Source organism: Anabas testudineus, chromosome 17 (genome assembly GCF_900324465.2).
Source record: "Anabas testudineus chromosome 17, fAnaTes1.2, whole genome shotgun sequence".
Classification (NCBI taxonomy): domain Eukaryota; kingdom Metazoa; phylum Chordata; class Actinopteri; order Anabantiformes; family Anabantidae; genus Anabas; species Anabas testudineus.
Genome location: NC_046626.1, coordinates 2,108,068 through 2,133,034, shown reverse-complemented (window position 1 = coordinate 2,133,034; position 24,967 = coordinate 2,108,068). Strand labels below are relative to the sequence as shown.

The following is a 24,967-nucleotide window of genomic DNA, read 5'->3' as shown; positions in this document are numbered from 1 at the left end:
TTGGCCTTGGAGTTGTATATTTCCAGTGCAGTCCTGGCCCTACCGACCTGCCCTGTGTTTATCCTGCTTGTTGTTGTTGTTTTTTGTTGCCTGCTATTCTTTTCTCTCTCTTTTTTCCACTCACCAACTGGTCCAGGCAGAAAGGCAGTTTTTCGTCTCCACTGTTGCCTAGTGCTGCTCAAGTGGGATCGTTGGATTTACTGTATAGTTCTACACAGTTGTATACAGTTATATTTTGTAATGCCTTAAACCTAACACTGTAAAGTACCTCATCATAATTTTTAGGTGAAATATTTTTCAGGTTTTATGGCATGAGATGAATGTGCTTCAAAAGCCATTTCCCAAATCAGTCTCTCTGCATTACACTTCAAGCTGCGGGAGAGTCACTCAATGCAAAGTCACACTCGTACCTCTGAAGGGCACTCAGTATTACAGCAGAGGAAATAAATAAACAGGTAAACTATGAGACACGCTCTCCACAATAGGTAGGGAGCAACCATTATTACTACTCTTCACTCAGTCCATCTGCTGGGTTGTATTACAGGACGTGCTGCAACAAACCTTGTAAACTACACAAACAGAAGGGTCTCCCAACACATAGCCTTCACTTGGCGACCATCTGCATTTCTTACAGGAACAGCCGATACCTTCATGTCTGTGTCTCTTCTTTTCTTAGACATATGTAAGCTGACTAAATATTTTTAGGCCTACATGTGCAAAACAGTTGAGCCAGAATAATAACTATAGTGTATGTCCTAAAATGTAAAGAGACAGCTGCAGGGGCATACTGAATAAAGTAGAAGCCACATTCTGGTCACTCAACCATCCACATCTTTAAGCTTGAGATAATATCTTTTCAAGTACAAAAATAAGAGTCTACATCAGTGTAGAGAGTCTTTTATTCATAGGGGATCTCTAGAACCACTACAAATTTGCCACAGACGGCTAGTATAGCTAGCTATTCCCTTTAAACTGAAAATATTGTTTTTATGCATTTTGTAAAAACTGCAAAACAAGATAAAACACAACAGACGTAATCTTAAGGCACTTTATAGTGTTTGAGTTTTAAGATCTTACAAAGTATAACCTTATACAGAATTATATAGAAAACCCAACAACACCATTTGAGCAAGCACTAGGCTTTCTCAGCGAGGGCTGCCAACTGCCCGCACAGGTTGGGGTGAGTGGAAAGACGATAGATATAAGAACAGCAGGCAACAAAGAAAAATAATAAGCAGGAAAACCACAGTTAATTAGAATATAATTTTTTTCCAGACCTATAAAGAAACCATAACTTTGGTTCTGCTGAACCAATTTTGATCCCATATTTTTCCAACAAGGTGCAGGGTACTGCACATACTAATTGTATCAGAAAGAACATAAATATAGCAAGACTTCAGCAGGGTGTGGCTAGTTCCTGGCTAATTCATCTAGCATCAAAGGTCCTGCAGCAACTGTCATGGAAAGGAGCAGTGGGAAGTTACAAAACTCCTGATTAATGCATGAGGCACGAGGGGAAATAGGAATTCGTTTAGGATATAATTTGTGAAAACTGAAAAGAAATAGAGTTTGTATTCTACTACTTCCTACTTTGAAGCAGGTTGGATAAGTGGTGAGTGTATCCCAATCTACACATGCGACACACCCTTCTGTTATTTTATGCATTCTTGCTTTTTATTGCTTATTGAGCTGGTACTGAGCGCGTTAGGAGGACAGAAAAAAAAAAAACTGTAAATCTAATTCACAAAGTGTGCTCTAATTTTCCATGAGATCACAGCAACAGTGACAGACGGATAGGGAACACAGGCAGAGATAACCACAGGAACAACTAATTAGTGATATGATGATTCCACAGATTCTTCCTAATCAAAGTCATTTGATGGGTTCATTAAGTGGGTTTTGACAGCAACTTGGCAAAAATAAACCAAAACAAACAGCACAATAAAGCAAAAAGCTCTGACATACATTCTTTACCTTTTTCTGGCTAATGCTTTCAAAGTGTTAATTAGATCTGGCAGAAAAAAAGAGCAACATGAGCTTTCCAATGGCATCTTAGACTGTAAAATATCAGTTTAATATTCCCCAGTGTTTCAGCAGCAGTTTGGCCTGCCAACTCCTGCAAAGAAACATCTTGTTTTCTTTTAGCCCTATTGATTTATGATTTGCTATTATCTTTCCAACAAGTCTAGTAAATATGTGCTGACTGGTTGCAGACCAGGCAGTAAATATTTCGACAGTAACAGCTGTCTTTCAATATGAGACGTAGAGAGGTGGCAACGAGGTTCATCTCTATCAGAAACATATCCCATACCATTGGCCATAATCAGATTCCTGTCCCTGGCTTGGTGCATCGTAGCCCTTAAAAAGAGAAAGGCCATATTACAGTTCACATACAAAAACCAGTAGAGTTAGTTATCTGATCTCAGTTCAACTGAGCTCCACTGACAAGCTGAAGACCTTGCTAGAAGGACCCCACATCAAGCAAAATATATACTTGAATGACCTTTATAATGACCATTATTCAATTCAATTCAATTTTATTTGTATAGCGCTTTTTACAATTGACATTGTCACAAAGCAGCTTTACACAAGCAAAGTAACTATGGAGGTTTACATGAACAGTGAACGTGTATGAATCATAATAATCAGATTGTTCCTGATGAGCAAGCCGAGGGCAAACAAACAAGGAAAAACTCCCTGAGAAGGCAACGGGAAGAAACCTTGAGAGGAACCAGACTCAACAGGGAACCCATGGGTGATTACATACTATGTGTTAGGCAGCAGGCAGTTCAGTATAACTGTTTATGTCTATAAGTTATTGTGGATTATAATGAGCACAGACTCTATACTGTGAATGTGAGATGTTTTTTGTTTGTGTTTTTGCTCTGAATGAACTATTTAGTTATGTTGATGTGCTGTGATGCATCAGCAATTACTTTGGTGCTTACAGTGTCATCATGACAGAGAGAGCCAAAAGCCAGATCTACAAAAATAGTCCGTATGTAAGAAAAGGTCAAGAGTCATCATTTGAAAACTCATGTGGCCTAATACATAATTGGCAAACTAGTAAAGCAGTACCAAGCTCAAGTTTGTTTGTACCACACCTCAATTTGTTTTGTGAACTTTGTAACTTTCTTATCTTCATACATAATCCGCAGGGCATCTTCAATGCAGTTTACTTTAGTGTTATAACACAAACTTACTGTATGTAGGGAGGTGGAAAATAAGGATGTATGATGCAATTTGTATTTTAGCTACCTAAACATAAGCATACCTTAGCCATGGGTCCACCACCTTTGTCTAGCCTTAAACTTGTCATAGTGCCATGCACTGATAGGAAATTAGTGGCCCTTAGTGCAAAAAACAACACATTTAACAAAGGACAAAAACAAAAGAAAAAAGACAACACAATTTCCCAGAACACATAGACATTTCAGAAAACACAAGCAGAACAAAAATGATCACAGCATTAAAAAAAAGGACAAAAAGAGAAGGAAAAAAGTTCAGATTTTGGAAAAGTTATGGACAACCAACCTGCCCAATGTTTTACATGCTTGTTGTTGTTCTTGTCTTTCTTTTCTGAAGGCAGATGACTGCCCAACCTGAACCTGGTTCTGCTGGAGATTTCTTCCGTTAAGAGTTCGTGTAAAGTATGTAAATCTAGACTCTAGATATACTACTGTATAAGAGATATACTACTGTATAAGAGATGACTAAGAGCTAGCCAAACTCTTGACTATCTCTTAACTCTTTGAAGAAGTAGTTTAAAAGCAATCATGTGACCACCTGCGCTGTATGAAGAATTCCGGCCAGGATTTAGAGTACATAATAGTACAGAAATAGCAGTGGTAAATCTTTTTATTAACATTAGACAAAAGATTTCTCTCTATACTTGTTTTATTAGATCTTAGTGCTACATTGGACACTATAGATCACAATATTTTATTATTAACAGACTGGAACATGGGGTTAAAGGAACAAAAAGGCTTGTTTAAATCCTATCTATCAGATAGACTGTGCATATTATTGATGAATCTTCCATGTACACACAAATTTGTTATAGAGGTCCAGAGGATTATGTGCTTGGACCAATTCTTTTCACTTTATATATGCTACCCTTAAATAATATTTTTAGGACACACTATAAATTTCAGATGCAGATGATACCCACCTATATTTGTCTATGAAACCAGAGGAAACAAATCAACTAGTTGAACTAAGACAAAAGGGCCTGGGTGTCCTCTAATTTTCTACTTTTTCTCAATTCTGACAAGACAAAGGTTATTTTGTTTGGTCCTAAAAGCTTCAGAGACATGATGTCTAATCATAATCTTACCCTAGATGACATAGCAGTAGTTCTGTGAGGTATCTCAGAGTTATCTTTGACTACGATATCTCCTTTACATCATACATAAAATAAATCTTTAGAACTGCCTTCTTCCACCTGCAGAATATTAGAAGAATTCTGTTTCAAAATGAAAAAAAAGAAAAAAACTAGTCCATGCATTTGTTACTTCTTCACTGGGCTATTGTAATTCACTAGACTATAGGATGTCCCAATAACTCCTTAAAACACCTCAGGTTAATCGCAAATGCTGCAGCCTGCAGAGTTCTGAGCTCTGAATTATACTTTCTACATTAGCCTCTCTCCATTGATTCACATTAAAAATTTTAACAGAATTTAAAATCCTTCTCATTGCATATTGACAATTTAATAATCAAACTCCATCTTATCTGAAAGACCTCATCATTCCATATTTTCCCAGCAAAACACTTTGATCTAAGAGTGCAGGTCTACTTGTGGTTCCTAGACGTTCTAGATGTACAATGGGAGGCAGAGTTTTCAGCTATCAAGCTCCTCTCCTGTGCAGCCAGCTCCCAGTTCAGGTTCAAAAGGCAGACACTATTTATCTCTAAAATTAAGACTAGGCTTAAAACTTTCCTTTTTGATAAAGCTTATAGTCAGAGCTGACACAGGTGACTCTAAACTATCTCTTAGTTATGCTGCTATAGACTTAGTTTGCAGAAGAACCTCCACTGATACACTGAGTACCTCTCCTGTCCCCACTTATGTGCCACAATCGTTTAACTTTGTGTCCTCTCTCTCTTGTAGTTGTGCTTCCTCTCTTTCTCCTTCTTTCTTTACTTTTTTGCCGGTATCCCAAGCCTTGAAGCTGCATGTTTCCAGTTTCCAGTTGCTAGTCTTACCAACCTGCCTGGTGCTCTTGCTGCTTCTTGTTCTTGTTATTTTACTGGCTACTTTTCTTTCTCCCTCCTCTTACCAGTCACCCCAATCTGTCGAGGCGGGTGGCCACACACCCTGAGCCTGGTTCTGCTAAAGGTTCAAGTGGGATTGTTGGGTTTTTGTACCTAATTTTATATACAGTTATATTTTGGTTATTTGTTGTAATTTGGTATATTTTGGATTCAACTTAACTACATAGTTAACAGCTTTGTAAGTGCCTGTTAACTATGCTTGTTAAATGTACCCTCTTTTCTCCTCCTCCACAACCACTGACACTGCGACCTGCATACCCTGATTAGAGCAAACCCCCATCTACAGACCCGTTGCCCTGACTTCTGTGGTCATGAAGTCTTTTGAGCGTCTTGTCTTGTCCCACCTCAAGGACTTTACAGCCCCCCTGCTGGACCCCTTGCAGTTCGCCTACAGGGCCAATAGGTCTGTAGACGATGCTGTAAACATGGCTCTCCACTTCCTCCTCCAGCACCTGGACTCCCCAGGATCCTATGCCAGGATACTGTTTGTGGACTTCAGCTCTGCCTTCAACACTATTGTTCCATCTCTGCTCCAAGACAAGCTCTCTCAACTGAACGTGCCGGACTCACTGTGCAGGTGGATTACACACTTCCTGACAGACAGACGGCAGTTCGTGAGGCTGGGGAAGCATGTCTCGGACTCCCGGACCATCAGCACTGGATCCCCCCAAGGCTGTGTCCTCTTTCCTCTGTTATTCTCCCTATACACAAACAACTGCACATCTGGACACCAGTCCGTCAAACTCCTAAAGTTCGCAGATGACACCACCCTCATTGGCCTCATCTCTGATGGAGATGAGTCAGCCTACAGGAGCGAGATGGACCGTCTGGTGTCATGGTGCAGCTTGAACAACCTGGAGCTCAACGCTCTCAAGACAGTGGAGATGATAATGGATTTCAGAAGACACCCAGCCCCCCTCCAGCCTGTCATCCTCTGTAACACCCCAGTCACCTCTGTTGAGTCCTTTCGTTTCCTGGGCACCACGATCACCCAGGAGCTCAAGTGGGAGCAGAACATCAGCTCCCTCACCAAGAAGGCTCAGCAGAGGCTGTACTTCTTGCGGCAGCTGAAGAAGTACAACCTCCCAAAGCAGATGCTGACCAACTTCTACACTGCCATCATCGAATCCATCCTCACCTCCTCCATCACAGTCTGGTTTGCTGCAGCCACTGCCAGGGACAAGGCCAGGCTGCAGAGAATCATACGCTCTGCCGAGAAGGTGATTGGCTGCAGCCTTCCATCACTCCGGGACCTGTACGTCTCCAGGACCCAGAGACGTGCATCCAGGATTGCAGCTGATCCCTCTCACCCTGGCCATGCACTATTTCAACCTCTCCCCTCTGGCAAGAGACTCCGGTCCATCAGGCCCAAGACCTCACACCACAAGAACAGTTTCTTCCCTGCTGCTGTCAGCCTGCTGAACAGTTCCCCAATTCCCCCCAGATAACCTCTGCACAAATCCCCCCCTCCCAAACGACTGTGAATATGCGTATTTACGTTTGTTTGTTTTTCCTGCTATTCTATGCTATGTCTGCACCTAACATCAGGACAATTTCCTAGTGCTGTAAAATGCCCTTAATGCACCTGGGAATAAAATGTTTCTGATTCTGATTCTGATTCTGATTCTGATCTATAGCCTCAGCTGTACTAACTCCAAATTACAGCCCACTGCTTAATAGAAAGGCAGCAGTGCTGCAGCTTTCTGACAAGATTGCCCCCATTTATGCAGCATGATGATAGATTTGCAAGATAGAATATGTGTGTTTGCTTATGTGTGTGTGTGACACACAGAAGGAGTGTAGTGGTGGTTTTTTATGTGGTAATGACGACTGAATTAATGGCTATGTTTTACACGGAATGCTATGCAGTATTTGTCATATAAATGGGTTTAAATGGTCCTTTGAAATAAAATTGACTGTGGTATCATGAATAAACTAGTTAATAGAATAGAATGAAGCCTGAAGCAATTACAGCTAGCGTTTCATAAAAAGGACAGAAAAGTCTCCCTACTATGTGTACTGCTAAAGTAAATAGAGTTTGTTGAGACAGTGATCTAAAAGGGAAAGAATGACAATATCTTCTTGGCAAAGTAACCTGTTTAATGTTGGAGCAGGTCTGAAATCTTAAACATGATTCTCATAAATTGTGCATGAGGTTACATAGGTTTTTCTTCTCTAATTGTGATGTTTACTAGTGTCAACTTAAAATCTTCTAACTGACTTACCACATTACAGAATGGTCTCTAGCTACAGTGGAAGAGCTGTAAGAGCTCATGTTAAATTACAAAATGAAAGGCTGCCAGGGTGAAGGCAAAAAGCTAATGTTCCACTGCAGATCCAAATAGAGCTCCTTAACACTATCTCAATCACAAATTCAGGGGGTTACACAAGATGTGTTGTGGTGCATTGACAGGATGATACCCAGAGGTAAAAATTAATTTAATAAGAATTATTCTAAAAATAATAATTTTTCAAATCAACAGAAACAACAGAATTGTTTTATTTGACTGGCAAATTGTGGCAAATCTGTTTATGCATGTTTAGTAGCTTATAGAGCTCCATAGGTCTGGTTTTTATGTTAAATCTGTAAAACTGTCCAAAGGTCATTTTTCAGGTCTGACTGCTGCCAAGAAAGTGCAAAAACTAAGATGGAAACACTATTAGGGCATTTTCTTATCATGGTCTTTTAGTGTTGGAAATGTTCATCTTAATAGCAAGGTAAACTATCAGGACAACCACTGATGTACGGTAATTAAATCCTATTTTGTAAAGTTTAGTTCAATTATTTCTTTTCTTTTACAACTATCAGTTGTAACTTACTGTATGTCTGTATTGCTCTGTGTATAACTTTTTCAAAGTTAAAAGGCTGAATGTAAAAGAACGTGGGTAATTGGTCTGCACTTATAGCACTTTTCTAATTTATTAGTGCTCAAAATCCTTTTATACTGCTTCTCATTCACCCATTTGCACACACAGACACACACACACTCATACACTGAAGGCAGATATGCCATGCAGCTGACCTGACCTGACTCACCAGAGGCCTTTTGGGGTTATGTCTTGATCCGCTCTGGCTTCATGTGTTATGCTTTCATCTTGTCCCACTTCCTGTTCCCTTCCCGGTTATTGCTTCTTTATGTAATTATCGCTAATCATTCCCATCTGGTCCTTGGTGCTATTACTTAAACTCACCTTTGTTCATCCTCCCATTGCCAGACTTTCAGATATCTCTCTGCTTTCCAGCCATCATTTCCCTGTTTGACACGTGATTTTCCTGACTGCCTTGACCCTGGACCTTGTTTTTGACTAGCCCTTTCGTAAAGATTGTTGCTCTGTGCCTATGCGTTTGGACCTTTTGCTTTTCCTCTGACTCGGAAAACTGAATCAACAACTCAGACTGTTTAACGGATCTCTCTCCCTCCCCTCAGTAGCTCAGATCTCTGCACCTTTGTCTCCCTCCCTTTTTGTCTGGTTTATGCAGTGATTTTTTGTTATTGTCTATCTGGTGATCACAGTGTTTTGTGGTTCTAGTTTTTCATACAAGCATGTGTGGTTGGTTAGTAGCCTACTTTGTTTGCTGTGGACGTGTCTTCTGCCATGTGGAGAATGCTGTACTTCTGTCATCTTGCCTGTTTGAACTCCTTGTACCGGCTTTCTCCATCTTGCCTGCTGGAATTCCAGTTCCCATCATCCCCTAAACATACCCTGGTCAACATTCTCAGGACCACATTTCCTAGAAGCCCAAATTCTACCGACTAGCAAGTGGCTCTGGAATATCTTCCTGGTCGGTGAGCAAATAACTAATTCCTAGATCCTGCTCCAAACCGTAATTCCCGTAATTCATAAGTTGTTCTCTTTAGTGTAACATTAAATCTTTTCACCTTGATTTTTGGCGTCTGGCAATTTAATAGGGTTACCCTATATTAAACCACTTACAGGCTGTGTGTCTTGCCCAAGGACAATTTGAAAAAAGGAGACAGGAATTGAACCACAGATGATGTGATTTATAAATGACTGCACTACTTCCTGATCCAGAGACACCGAATGATAGCTGGTCAGTGTACAATTACTAATAATTTCATAATAACCTCAACCTCCGACATGACATAAATTCTATTTATTTTATTAAGGTCTAAAATCTCAAATATATGAATATACATGACATACCTCAATTTCTGAGTTATCTTTGAACAGGCCACATCCTTTACCCTGCACATAAAAGAAATCTCTAGAACTGTCTTCTTCCTTCTTCTAGTATAGAATTTAGAGAATATTAATTAATTAAAATGTCAATGCAGTGTTTACACACACACAGAAGTTAATACTCAGGCTCCATCCTATCTTAAAGGCCTCATAGTACTATAATATCTTAAACACTTAGCTCTCAAAAGTGCAGGTCTAATGGTGGTTCCCAGAGATCTTAAGTGTAGAATGGCAGGTCAGTTGAGATTCAGGAGGCAGATGGCCCTTTATACTTTTAAGATTAGACTTAAAATTTTTGATAAATCTTTAGCTAAAGCTGACTGAGGTGACTACACTTTACAGTGTAAGGCTTAAGACCATACAAAGTATAATTGTATAAAGAATTACATTAAAACCCAACAATCCCACTTAAGCACTAGGCAAGAATGGAGAGAAAACACTCCTCCTTCAGAACCAGGCTCAGGGTGGTTGGCCATCTGCCTCGACCGGTTGGGTTGACTGGAAAGAAGGAGAGAAAAAAGAACAGCAGGCAACAAAAAACAATAAAAAGCAGCAAATACATTGGGCAGGTCAGTAAGCCCAGTAACTGCACTTTGGAGATATACAGCTTTAAGGCCAAATATAACTGCAGAAAAGTACAGAGGAGAGAGCACAACTAAGAAAAGAAACAAAGTTAATGACATGCACTGGTAACATTTGAATGGATAGTGGAAGGAGGAAAGAAGCATAAAGCATAGCTGGTTAAGCTTTTAAAAAGCAAAAGTCTAGTCTTAAATGTAGAGAAGGTGTCTGCCTCCCGAACCTGAACTGGGAGTTGGTTCCACAGGAGAGGGGCTTGATAGCTAAAGGCTCTGCCTCCCATTCTACATTTGGAAACTCTCACAAGTAAACCTGCAGTCTGAGAACGGAGAGTTCTGCTTGGAAGATATGGAACAATGAGGTCTTTAAGATAAGATGGAGCTTTATTATTAACTGTTTTACATGTGAGACGATGATATGATCTGTGTAGCTAATTTCAGTCAGGCATGGGAAACTAGGAGACTAGGATGGGAAACATCTCATACTGTTGTAGATACTTAAATGTGCTGTCAATTTTGAAATGGTTGACATATATACATATACATTTTAGGGCAGCTGAAAAGAGAGATGGTGGGCTAAAGCCCCCTAAAAAGAGTCGAGAACCCTGAGACTATACACTAAGCGGAAGGAAGTAGGCTGAGGCCTAGTGAGCATTAGAACCACTATCCAGGATGAAACAACGAAGATTTATGAGTGCATTAGGAAGATGGCCCCAACTGACAACATGCTGAGTGAATACCTCAGGAACCATCGTTAAAGCAGAAACCCCTGCACAGTATTTTCCACCAGTAAATAGGAGAAGTGGCTGATATTGACAAATACTACCAGTAGCTGGACAAAGATCAAAATCATGGCAGCACAGGAGCAAGATCAATAAAAGCTGGGGTCTACCACACCAGGGACCCTAGGCTCTGCAAAGATGCTACTGAGACAGTCCAGCACATAACAGCAGGGTGCAAGATGCTAGCTGGTAGGGTTTACATGGAACACCATAACCAAGTGGCTGGCATAGTGTACAGGAACCTCTGGACTGGACGTCTGAAGGTCAAAATGGGACACACCTCCAAAGATAGTTGAGCATGACCAAGCTAAGTTCCTGTGTGACTTCCCCATACTACAGACTGACAAACTAGTAGTTTCTAATCAACTTGACATACATAGAACAACAACAGAGAAAGATGGCTGTAATGATAGACATAGCCATCCCAAGTGATGGCAACATCATCAAGAACATGAGCAGTCTGAGAAATAACAAGGGCTGAGAGAAGACCTACAGAAGTGTGTAAAGTGACGGCAACAATGGTTCCATGGTAATTGAAACACTGTGGCCCCAAATATCGAGTGTGTAGTTTATATAATATATATATATATATATATATATAATGTGTGTCTTGTGTGTGTGTGTATATATATATATATATATACACACACACATACGCACACACTCCCTGCTCTTTAGTGTTTTATGTTCGTAGTCTTTGTAGCCAAATGTTTAGTTTCCTGCTTTGCAGTGATTTTTTTTTGTTGTTGTTGTTGTTCCTTTATAAGTGGTTTGTTAGTACTTATCTTCCTGGACAGCATTTTCATTTTTTTCTCTTTTTGTTTTAGTTAGATCCTTTGTTATTGTATTTTTGCCAGCTTGTGCTCTGATTTTGGATTACATATACATATTGTTAATAAAAAAACAATCTTGCTTTTGACGTTACGTTTGTCTCCTCTTGTTTCCACATTTAGGTTCCCCTGTTTACTGTTCTGTAACAGGAGGTCTCTTCTGTTAAAAAGTTTTTCTTTTAGTGGTAAAGTGGCTGGAGATGATTTTTGATGTGATTTGGCATTCTATAAAAAACTGACAGCTAACACTAGATGTGAAGAAACACAAATAGCATCCTAGGGCATTTCAATTTAAAGGTGAATATTCAATTGACCTTTAAATAATCACACAAAACTGTAATGTCTGTCTTATTGCTTCTTGTCGCCCCTCAAAGGCTCAAAAAACATTGACCTTACTCTGGATGCTGCAGAGGCTGTAATGCAATGAAATCAAGGCAGGCGCATAAAGAGGGAAAAAAATCACAGTATGTACAGTGTTAACAAGACGACCTTCCAGGATGTGAAGGTGCTGTGATTCATTGTCAGTAGCACTTGGTTCCCAAGCTGCTGGTATAACTCTGAAAACTTTTCTTATAAATCTTTTGAGGGGCTCTGCTAGACATAGTCATATGTGAGTAGAACCGTGAAATTTGATTGACAGAACATGGAGGCTATAAAGGAAATAACAAGACAGGATAGGTTCACAGCTTCCTGGCAAATTTCTCTTTATATGGTTTGCTTCACTGCTCGGCCACTTGGATATACTGACACTTCTGAATAAGGTGCAAGAGGAAAAAGGAGAGAAATCTCCACTGGCAAGGGACAGCAGGAGACAAGCAGGAGAGTGTAAAAGAATGGACCAAGAGTGATGATGCTGTACTTCAGAAGGATGTGAAGCACTGCTAGGAGTGTTGGGGTTCAGAAGAAAACTGTCTTACATTCTGTACCCTAAAGGAATCTTTATTTCACTTCAGCTTCACTTTTTCTTTGCTTTTCACATGGCTTCTCATCATCTGGCCAACATACCCCTACCTCACCTCTCTTTCTGTTATCATTCCTTTTCTTGCCCTCTCAGATTATGACAAAAAACAGCATGTACAGTGCCTATGAAAAGTAGTATCACCCCTGGAATTCTTCACAAATTTTCTGTTTTTCAAATTTTCGATATTTTTCATATAAAGTTAGAATACTTTTTAGAGATGACAAAAAAGAGTCATCTTTTAGTTGATCAGTGTCAAAGAAAAAACTTCTAAGGGGAATGATTTTTTTATAGACACTGTATTTCATTAGATAACTCAGTACGGTGACTTTGCATCACTTTAAGGTCAAAGCAGAGTCACAGTGAACTTTTTGCCAATGATCCCACATTTTTTATCCAAGTCCTCTGGGTTGGCGCCTGTGCTGTCAACAGAGTGGCCTTGATTAAATGAATGAGGGAGCTGAATGTTTTCAAGCAACACTAAAATTAGTCTTAACAAAGCTAATTTTGAAGACACCAACTGTGTTTCTGTATACGTTAGTTGTTAAATTAAAGTCAGCTTTCTTGATTAAGTTCATATTTTACTTGGTTATAAGGTTTGAGAAACCAGCTTTGCCCAGTTAGATTTCTCCTGGAGAACATAGATTTCTCTATGATGTACAACTATATGCAAAACCAGTCTTCTGTGTGTAGGACAAAAGACTGGGGACAGTAGCAGACTGGCTGGATGAAAGGGCACTCACTACAATACATCAACTCTAATGCAATGTCAACACAGAAAGTGTATTGTGACCAGTACATTAGCAGAGCAGTAGCAGAATCTTTGGTCATATGTGTGTATCTACATAAGAGATACACACACATTATTCCTTTTTAAAACCATATCAAGTGTAGCTGAAGATAGTCCCCAGCAAATACACGGTTTTCTCCTGTTTGTATTTTGTTCATTACTAATATTACTGTATAGTGACCAGCTGTTCTTGGAAATCACTGAGCTGTTTCTTTTTTTCATTAAACTATATATACAATAGTTCTGCAAATTATTACCTACTGAAAAAAAAGGACAAAAAGTACTAATTTTGTATTATTGATTTGGAGACTAGGGTTTTGCTAGTTTTGTTAATTTTCCATGGATTTGTATTTATTTTTTTTACCTTGGAAAAAAAAAAATATTAAAGTCTGTCTTACTCTTTAAGTAAAAGTCAAATACCCTCACATGCTGAAATCTCAAATAATAGCTTTGGAGCTGACCTTTGCGTGCTAAAATAGCAAACTTGTAGTCCAAACCTGGACTACAAATTTGTGGGCTCCAACCATCTATTTTCAGACTGACACAGCTACTTGGATGAGTAGTGAAACGTTTCAACCTAACAAGAAAGAAGTCCTGTTGCCATGACTTAACTTCTAGATTGTTGGTTTTAATGCATTCTCACATTTGACCTGCTTGGGTTGATGTGATTTCATTTTCTTTCCAGCTCCTAGCTCCCCTTTCTTGACCTTGCTTGCTTGCTTCCTATTTGTGCCTCAGCTTTACTTTGTGCTTCATCGCCCTTTCTATAATATTATTTACACACTTTGTCCCACCTGGCCTTTTTACTCATCCTCCTCTCCTCTGAGGAGAATAACTTTGCACAATTGCAACATTCTGTTGTGTATGTATTTAAAGTGGGTGATCGGTCGGTGCTTCAGGCTCTCTACTGTTGCTAACAACAATCAATAGGAAGGAACGCATTATCTGAAAGTCAAAAAACATCTCAACATCTAGACTGTTAGAGCACCCTACACATTAAGACTCATACACTTATGTGTGCATTTTTGCACCACCTTAAATATCTACTTCCACGTCCTGTGAGTCAGCCACACAACATAACCTTCACACACTTAAACACACACAAACACACACACACACACATAAAAAGAAAGCACTAAAACACCCCAGGGTCTCACTCCCAGCTGACGTCCTCACCTTCATAAAGGGTGCACTATCAATGTCATGCAATGTCACTGTCAGAGCAGATTAGATCAGTCTCATTGCTTTCATGTGTCCCAGCTGGCCACTGGACAGGCTGACCATTGGCTTCAACAACTCAACATACACCAGTATGTGAATGTTCGGGGGGTTCTAGCAGTAGCAAGATAATAATCCTCCTGAGGCCCCCCACCATCACCCAGTCTTTTGTCTAGACACAGTCTGAACTTCACTTCCTAGAAAAAGGCAACAGTCACTGCTTGTGCTCTTTGTGTTTAGTGCAGTTTCAGTGTAATTGTAGTTTTCCCTATTGGGTAGCATTGGGTGATTCTAAACAAAGATTTTCATTTTCTCCAATATATGAAATAAGGTTGAGATAAAAGTTGCCTAAACAGACTACGTTAAACAAGTAACAAAACTATTGTTTAACGTAACACACACACACACACACACACACACACACACACTCACGCATACACACATAAAAGAAAGCTACCACTCAAACCCATGTCTCATAGACAGAGGATGCGAACCCTCACCCGGGAGGAACACCACAGATCTTTCAGAAAAATCCAATAACTACACAGCTTTTAATCATCAAAACTACAAATAAATTAATTAAACTTCATATACATGTCTTCTTATACAAGGAAGAATGAAGGGTAAGTACACAGAAGATACAGTTTACATCATCCCAAACTCACTCAACATCTCCATGCACTCTGTGCACTCCATAACCACTTACAGATCCACACCCACCCAAACTCCCAGCATGCAGAGAGAGGAGAGGAGAGAAGGGACCCAGGGAAGTCACCCTGCAGACTAAGTACATAGCAGCGTAATTAAGAAATGTTTCACAGTCACCTGAGCCAGCTCTAACTATATGCTTTAAAAAATTGGAACGTTTTGAACCTAGTCTTAAAAGCAGAGAGGGTGTCTGCCTCACAAACCTTAAATGGTTCCACAGAGATTTATAGCTATAGCTCTGATTCCCACTCAACATGTGGAAACTCTAGGAACAACAAATACTCGGCACTCTAAGAGCAGTGTTCTATTAGAAAAATATGGTTGTATAAGGTCTTTAAGGTCTACAACACTCACCATGTACTGTCTTCAACTTTAATCTCATTCTCAATATGTGAAATATCTCTGTGTGTGTATACATAGGCATGTTGGTTTTTGGCTTTACTGTTTCAAGACAAAAAACAACAGTGGCGTCACTGATTGCCAGTTTCATTACATCTACTCCAAACACAGAATATGCAAAGGGGGAGAATGATTAAACAGCACAAAGTAAATAGACAACAGCAAGCAGGCAAAAATGTTAAGTTATTCATAGAAACCAGGTACTATGGAAATGAGTTTCCATAGTACCATAGAATATACTTAAATCCTGCATGAATGTGGCACGACTGTTTAGCAAGAATGCTGCAGCATCCAATTCTTTCCGAAGCACTATTTCACACTTGGTAACATACTGCTGTCACTTTCTCACGCTAAGGCTAAGACACACCATCCATTCCATCCATTATTTACAGTGGCCAGAAAACATATGTGAATCTTTTGAAATTTCATTGTTTTCTGCACAAATTTGTCATAAAATGTGATCTGATCTTCACCTAAGTCAGGAGTATTAACTAATATAATGTGCCTAAAATAATAACAGAAAAATTCTGATCTTTTATGGCTGTATTGAGAAGAACAATAAAAATCTCATAGTGGCAAAAGTATGTGAACCCTTGGAATAATGACCTTAAAAAGCTAATTGGAGTCAGGCATCAGCATAAGTAAAGGAAATTCATTTAGAGGTGTGGACTACAGCTACTGTGACTGACAAAAAAACACCCATAATTTTTTGTTTTTTTGTGTCTCACCAAAAGAAGCTGTCAGAGGATCTATGAAGAAAGAACCAAGAATTGCAGCAAACAATCTACAAATGGAGACATTACAAGCGACTACACTATCAAGGCCAGTCAAAATGACCCCAAGAGCACAACAAACACTCATCAGTTAGGTAAAGAAGAGTGACAGCCAAAGATTTGAAGGCATCATTGGAGCTGGCCAACATCCGTGTTCATGAGTCTACAGTATGTAAGACATTGAACAAGCAGGGTGTCTATGGCAGGACACCACTAAGGAAGCTGCTGCCTACTAAAAAGAACATTGCTGAACGCCTGAAGTTTGTGCATTGCACATTGACACCCCCCAACAGTATTGGCTTTTTTTTTGTGGACTGTTGAAACTAAGATAAAACTATTTGAAAAGAACCCACAACATTAAATCTGGATTAAGAAGGTCACTACATATCATAATGAAAACATCATCCCAGTTGTAAAGTATGGTAACATCATGACTTTGCTGCTTTGATGCATCACGGCCTGGTCAGCTTGCATTGATTGACGTGAAGCTGAATTCCCAAGTTTATCATAAAATTCTTCATAATAATGTGAGTTTCATATAGGTTGTTTGTCTCTATCATCTCATACAACCTGCAGAAGTGTTTGTTGAAACAGCACCCCCCTATGCAGCAGGTCTTTGAAACTGCACAGTTAACACAATATTTGTTCTCAGTCACAAAATAAACAAATTAGCTTTTTAAAGAGCCTGTATTATGCAAAATCCACTTTTTGATCATTATGGTACATTTATATGACTCTAGGGCACCAAATATGTAAGAACTTCACTCCATCCTTTTTTTAATTTTTTCTGGTTTTGTAGAAACCCTGAGTTCAAAGTTTGAGCTCGAAATGATGTGCAAGGTGAGGGAACCAAATGCAGAAACACAAGGTGGACTGGATGAGATTCTTCAAATTTATAAAAAAAAAAATAAATAAATAAATAAATTTAATAAACAAAATAAAAATGAATTTGGAAAGCTAAGAAAACAAAATCATAACCACAAGCCTGGAACTAACAATGGTCTAACAAATGAAAAATAACCCTAACAATTTGGGAGAGCCAAATAACAAAAAGTGCTGTGAAGCAAGAACTAACAATTGCTAACAAAACAGGACAAACCAGAGAAACAAAGACAAGAAAGAACACAAAACTAACTAACCAACTGACAACACTAGGCAATACTTACTAAATCGATGTTGTCAAGAGCTAGAGGTCAAGGAAAAGGCAAGTGGAGGTAATAAGGAGGAGAAACAAAGTTGACAGGTGACACACTAGCAAAGACTAGCTGCAACAGGACTAACAGGAGGTGGGAACTGTAACAAAGCCCTGCTCAGGGTCCGTCCAAATGCTGCCCACGACAGCCTGGCTATAGCAGACTCACTCTGAAAACAGCTAAACAGTGGCAGCAGAGTGCAACCATGGACACTGCTTACCTTTTGCATTCATGCACAAACTCAGAAGTATATCTTCTTTCTTCATCCCCTCAGGATCTGAATCCTGAGGGGATTTTTTTTTTGAGAGTGGTCCTCACACAAGCAAGCCAAGCATTGTGAGCCCAAAAAGTTCTGACCATTTGTGACTGCTGGGTTATTTAAAAGACTGAAGCTCAAAGGTGAACTAATTTTGATTGTCTGCGCCCCCAACCTGGATGTCAGTCAAAGTCTTGTGAAGCCTTAAGGCAGGGGTGTCCAAACTTTTTTCACCAAGGGCCAAATGGCCGGGCAACTTCACGAGGTGAAGTATGTATTGCCTGACCTGGTTTATTTGAGTAAACTAAATCAATCAGCCTACAACACTGTTTTCATGAATGGGATGTTTTTTTTTAGAACAAAAAAGGTTGGCAGTTCATTCACAAAACAGTTGCCTCTGATTGCTACTGGATGGTGGTCCTTCTTGACAGACCTGGAAGGGGTGGGGATATAAAATAAATTATATACTACGTGGCAAGAAAAAGTATGTGAACTATGTGTGAAGTATGTGGATTACGTGGAGTTTTGCATGAATTGGTCATAAAATGTGCTCCGATTATTATATATAACATTATATGTTTTCATATTTTTATTGAACATTACATGTAAACATTCACAGTGCAGGGTGGAAAAAGTATGTGAACCTTTGGACTTAATAACTGGTTGACCTGTCTTTGGCAGCATTAACCTCAACCAAAAGTTTCTTGTAGTTACAGATCAGACCTGCACAACGATCTGGAGTCATTTTGGACCACTCCTCTTCACAACACTGTTTCAGTGTAGAATATTCTTTGGATGTCTGGTGTGAATGGCTCTCTCAAGGCCATGCCACAGCATTTCAATCGGGTTGAGGTCAGGACTGGGACACTCCAGAAGGTGTATTTTGTTCTGTTGAAGCTATTCTTTTGTTGAATTACTTGTATGCTTTGGATCATTGTCCTGTTGCATCACCCATCCTCTGTGGAGCTTCAGTTTTCGGACAGATGGTCTTACGTTTTCCTGCAAAATGTCTTGATAAACTCTGGAATTCATTTTTCCATCAATGACAACAATCCATCCAGGCCCTGAGGCAGCAAAGCAACCCCAAACCATGATGCTCCCTCCGCCATGTTTTACAGTGGGGATGAGGTTTTGATGTTGGTGTGCTGTGCCTTTTTTTCTCCACACATAGTGTTGTGTGCTTTTTCCAAACAACATATACATACTTTTTCCACCCTGCACTGTGAATGTTTACATGTTATGTTCAATAAAAACATGAAAACATATAATGTTTGTGTACTATTATTTTCAGCAGACTGTGTTTTTGTATTGTTGTGAGTTAGCTGAAGATCGGAGCACATTTTATGACCAATTCATGCAAAACTCCACGTAATCCCAAAGGGTTCACACACTTTTTCTTGCCACTGTATACTGAGCTTCACACAGAATGCTTTCATGTGTGCGTGACGCTACGGTATGAGTTAGTCTTTGCCTTGTAGGTTTTTGTTGAGTGTGCTGAGGTGTACAATGAGATTAACTAAAAACTCCAGGTCTGCCAAACATAGAGGGTACATCAGCTTGTGAAGAGGTCGGTCCTTTTCTTTCAAAAACTGGTCGATCTGATCTCAGAGAACAAAACCGCTGAAGCACAGAGCCGCGACTTAACCAGCGCACTTCTGAACCTTGGCACACACTAAAGAGGCCATTCCTTTGTGTTCCCCTGTCATAGCTGGAGCTCCATCCGTTACAACTCCACACAACTTGTCCCATTTAAGTCTTATCTTGTCAATTGCATTTGACACAGCTTCAAAAATGTCTTTACCTGTTGTTGTGGTATTTAGACTGCTGAGATCAAGCAGCTCCTCCATAACGCAAAAGTTATTGTCAACTCCCCAATAAAAAATGCATAACGGTATGTATGGTATCTGTGCTCTCATCACATGCAATGGAGTAGAAATCAAAAGCACACGTTTTGTCTGACAGTTGATGTTTTATGTTTGCTGACAACCCTTCTATTCACAGCACAACTGTGTTTCTTGATGCTGTCGAATTCTTTACTTTTTTCTGGGCACATTATTCTTGCGACTTTAGAGAGGCATTGTTTTATGAATTCACCATCTGAAAAAGCCTTCCCAGGCAATGAGTTGAGCCACCTCATAGCTGGCTATTGTGGAATTTTTGGGCACAGGAAAAATATTGTTGTTTGTCTTAACCTTCAGTTCTCGTTCCACACCAGTGTAGGACAAGTACTGTAGGTCTGATGTTTGGTTTCATAGTGTTGTCTTGACATGGTACTCCTTCATCACTGCGACACTCTCATTACAACTCAAACACACACAATTTCCCCTTGACTTCCATAAAGAAGTATTTATTTTCCCATTGTGTCTAAATGTTCTACACTCACTTGCTATCTTGCGTTTCTTTGGTGTTGTCATTTTCAGTGTGCTGTGGCAAAACTTTTCAGTAGCTCCGCCTAGAAATGGATCTGTATGGTGGCTGTAGTGGGCTGTAGTTTAGACACCCCTGCATTGAGGCCTAGAAACATTGGGGTGTGGAGATGTCAAAGAGTACCAGGGAGTAGTGGACAGTTGATTGGTGTGGACTCAACCATCTTCAACTGAACATCAATATAACAAAAGAGCTGGTGATTGACTTCAGGAAATCTGGGAGTCCTGTCATCCCTCTCTTTATACAGGGGGAGGGGGTGAAGATCATATCTGAGTACAAATACCTGGGAGTGTACTTGGACAATAAACTAGACTGGACTAGGAACTCAGCAGCATTGTACAAAAAGGCTCAGAGCCGGATGTTTCTGAGGAGACTCAGGTCCTTCAACGGCTGCAGCACCATGCTACGGATGTTTTATGAGTCTGTGGTTCCAGTGTCATCTTTTATGCTGTGGTCTGCTGGGTCCGCAACATTAAGATGGCAGACACTAACAGGCTAAACTGATAAGGAGGGCTGGCTCTGTTCTGGGGGTGGAGCTGGACCCTCTACATGTTATGGCTGAGAAGAGGATGCTGTCCTAACTCTTCTCACTCCTGGACAATCCCTCCCACCCACTGCACAGTGTGTTGGCTGGAAAGAAGAGCATGTTTAGCCAAAGACTGATTAACATTAAATGCTCTACAGAACGTAACAGGAGGTCCTTTCTACCTATGGACATCAATCTCTACAATTCCTCCCCCCTCTGTAAGGGGCAGGGGAACTGACAATTTATATCTTATAATTGCTGTTATTCTACCCTGGACTATACTGTATAACTGTATACTTCTGAATACTACGTGATCGTGGTATGTTTGCTAACTAGACACAGCCCCGAGGAAATATCTCTGATGATTGTCTTTTGCTGTTGGTACAAATAACCTACTTCACAAGAGGAAAGTCTTGCTGGAGCTGATCCCATCTGTCTTGGGGCGAGACAGGGGTTACACTATGGACAGATTGCCAGTAGCTCACAGGGACACACTTAAGTGCTTTCAGACATGTACTGTAACCCTCAACAAATCTAGACATTCCTCGAGTGAGCTACATGCAAGAACGCAAATCTGATGGCCTGGATTCTTTACCCAGAATTTTTAGTACAAAGTCCAGGTGATGTCAGAATGTGTTCTCTGTTGTGACATGTGATGCCTCAAATCAAGTTCAGTTTCTCCCCATCTGAGAACGTGTCTGACTTGGAAAATCTCCAGCTGCACACTACATTTGTGAAAGCACAATTCCTCACAATGTCCAGACCTAATGCTTCCAACATTGAGATTATATGTGAAAATGGCTACAGGGACAGACATTTTTGTTAATTCTTATATTCCCACCTATGGGCAATTTAGAGTCACCTTTAACCTTTAACTGCATGTCTTTGGACTGAGAAAAAATAGGAGTACACAGTGGAAACATACAAAGGCATAAGAACAGTAGAACTCTGTGGGGGAACTTAAATAAATGTAATTCTTCATAACATTTATTTTGATTAAGGCTGTAACGAGGTCACTTACTCAATTCAGAAACTTGAATACATTGAAGATGAAATCGAGGCCTTTTGCAATGCACTGTACAGCAGAGGTCACCAACTAGATTCCAAAGGGGCCGTATTCTGTATAGTAGGCATGACAATGAACCAAGTGCATTGCCATAGTATGGGAGTGTTGTGCTGCGTGGGTGGCATGACTTATGATTTTTAAATTGTGAAGTAGTTCAGCTGCATGCACCTCCCACATCTGGCCTGCTGTGTAAATGTTGGTGATAACTTGTCAAACACATGGGACACTGAGGTTGACAGTATTTTGTACTGTATGCCTGTTATCTACTATAACTACCTTCTTTCAACTCACTATTCGTCATTATATATAGTTCTTCATTGATTAAAGAAAAAATGCAACAGAACATAATCCATACAGTGCATTACGTTCCCTTCCAAAATACCACCTATAATTGTGTTTGCAGTTTAGTTGCATAGGAACATAATTTTTAGCAGACAGAATCACACTGATTTGGTATAACTTACAGTTACAACTGTCCATACATATGTGTGACCACTGATACAACAACCATCTTCTACTGTACTCAAATGGGCTGGCAAAATGAATATTTATATTTATAATGCGGTGGCTACTTTCAAGCATGGAATGGAATGCTTTTCCACTAGTGTTGAACTGATAAGCTTCCTTGGCAGTGCAATGCTTCAATACACTTACTTCAATAGCTTTCTACATATTATTCATTCTTCAAAACAAAAAACAAACAAACAACCAAACAGCTTAACAAAGAAAAATTCATAAACCCAATTTACCTTGTAAAATCTAGTTTTTTAAAAGCTCATGAACATCGAGCCTTGGTGTTAAATATAAATTGTACATCTATGTGTAAACCATGTTAAATATAATAAATGCAACTCTTGCAAACATTTGTATTAGCTAGCTTGTAACTGACAGTTATTTACTAAAAAGAATTTATGTAAATTGCATTTATGTGATTGTTACTTCCACAAATGAGCACAGATGAAGAAGCTGGTACCATTAATTATACAAGTTTGAAAAATATGCTTTGACATTTTTTTAAATGACCTTAGATAAAAACTATTTGGGTTTGTGAGGGTTTGACTGACAGGACAAACGGGTAAGTATAAAAGGGTATTATTCATTAACAAAAGGCAAAGGACACGTGGAACTAACAAAGTACCAACGTAAAGAGACCCGAAAACACGGTGGATAAATACAAACATAATCATGAACAGATATACAAAGTAACAACTGAAAACACTGCGGTAACGCAGGCAAGAAATATAAACCAAGAAACTAAAACATATAAAGTACCAACAAAATCAAAGCTCTAACGCTGACAAAAACACGATCCAATATACAAAACAACAAAACAAAATGACAACAGAAAATCACTGCACCAACGCAGGTGAAGACTAACTTTTGACCAGACATACAAAGTAGCAACAAAAGACAAAAAAGAAATGCAAACTTACAAACGGGGTAAACAGAGTCCAACAAACAAAGGAAGAGTCCAAGGGGATCCAGAAAACAAATATGAAGATACTTGACTGACTAGTTGACGGACGAACAAACAAACAAACTGGAGTCATGAAGTTTGTAGCATGTCATGAGCGACAAATCAGCAACACACAAAAGATTGAGGGGAGCTGGGGGAGGTTAGACAAGGTAAACACCAGGGGGAGGCGAAAACCCCAACAGGACGGGGATGAGGCAGGAACCCTGACAGGCTTTCGTGTGCTGCTGTATTTACTCTTTATCTGCCATCTTTAAATTTTACTTGCTTCGAATGGATCCACCTCTAATTCTTCACTCCAGACTTCAATCTAGTTTAACTTAGTTCCATGAAGTTGCATGATGAGTCATTGTTTGGGATATGGGATGAGATTGAGCTCTCATTCACATTTTGTCAGTGGCTCTACTTCACTGAAAGAAAAAAAAAAAAAACGTACCTTTCCGACATACTGATGTTCAGGTCCAATGTGTTCCTCCAGAACAAAGAACTGGTTCCAGATCCAGCCTCTTTTGGGTCGATGGTGAGAATCCTTGTCTGTGTCCAAAAACTTTGTCTGGTTCCTCTGTTGTCGGAAGGATGTCCTGGAATTAGCATTAGGGATCTTGGAGTTGGTTTTGGCATTTGTATTTAATCGTGATGTAGGTTGGAGTTTGGAATAGGACTTATTTGTATATGATGGTGAAGCTGGACTGGCATTATAGAGGGTGCTGAGATTCAAAGAATCTGATGAGTTGAACTTTTGATTAAGACTGGATAGTGAAGATAATTTATTACTGGAGTGTAACTCAGAATTTGTCTCGGGGCTAGAATTGGTAACTTTGTTGGACTTCGGCTGAAATGGAGAGTCACGCCTTGGTTTAGGATTATCTTTGAGGTTAAATTTTGAAGATTGCTTTAAGGTGTTTCGTGCCACCTGGTTAGAAGTCGATCTGTATACCAGCCCTTGCCTTAAATTAGAACTTTGTTTGAGGTCATATTGTAGCTTAGGTCTAGAGTTTGAGCTTGCTGTGACCAATGGGACGTGTGGATTTGTGTTCAACTTGTAATTATCAAGTTTAGGTTTGACCCAAAGGTTCTGACTGGAGCTTGAGAGCTGACTGGGCTTCAGTGGTGTCATATGTTCGTTAGAACTGTTCCTTGGGATTGGATTTGGTTCAGGTAGTGACTTCAGGCTCAGGGTTGGGTTCGTAGGGTTAGTGTGAGGTCTCAGATTGATCTCTGTCCCATAACAACTGTGGGAGACAACACATAGGATAACCACCAGAGGACAAAGACAGGAAACTGCAGCCACACCAGCTGGAGCTCTCATTGTAAAGAAAGAATGGTCTGGAATGGTCTTCACCTCTCACCTCCAGTGTGTCTTACCACCATGGATATGCATAAACACACCCATAAATACACTCTAACACACAGAATCACAGTCCTTTCCTCACTGCTACGTAGTCATGACAGTCCACATGGTGTAGTCCAAATAATGATTTTGTAGATTTCCTTCAGAAACATGTAAAG

General features: G+C 39.8%; 1 protein-coding gene across 1 annotated transcript in view; it reads right to left on the bottom strand.

Annotated features, from left to right (window-relative positions):
* LOC113172440 (cadherin-18-like) overlaps positions 1-24,767 on the bottom strand; it is a 94,469-nt gene extending 69,702 nt beyond the window's left edge. The window contains exon 1 of the mRNA XM_026375408.1: positions 23,895-24,767. Coding sequence (XP_026231193.1) covers positions 23,895-24,767 — 873 coding nt within the window. The remainder of the gene's footprint in view (positions 1-23,894) is intronic.
* Between the last annotated feature and the right edge of the window lie 200 nt (positions 24,768-24,967).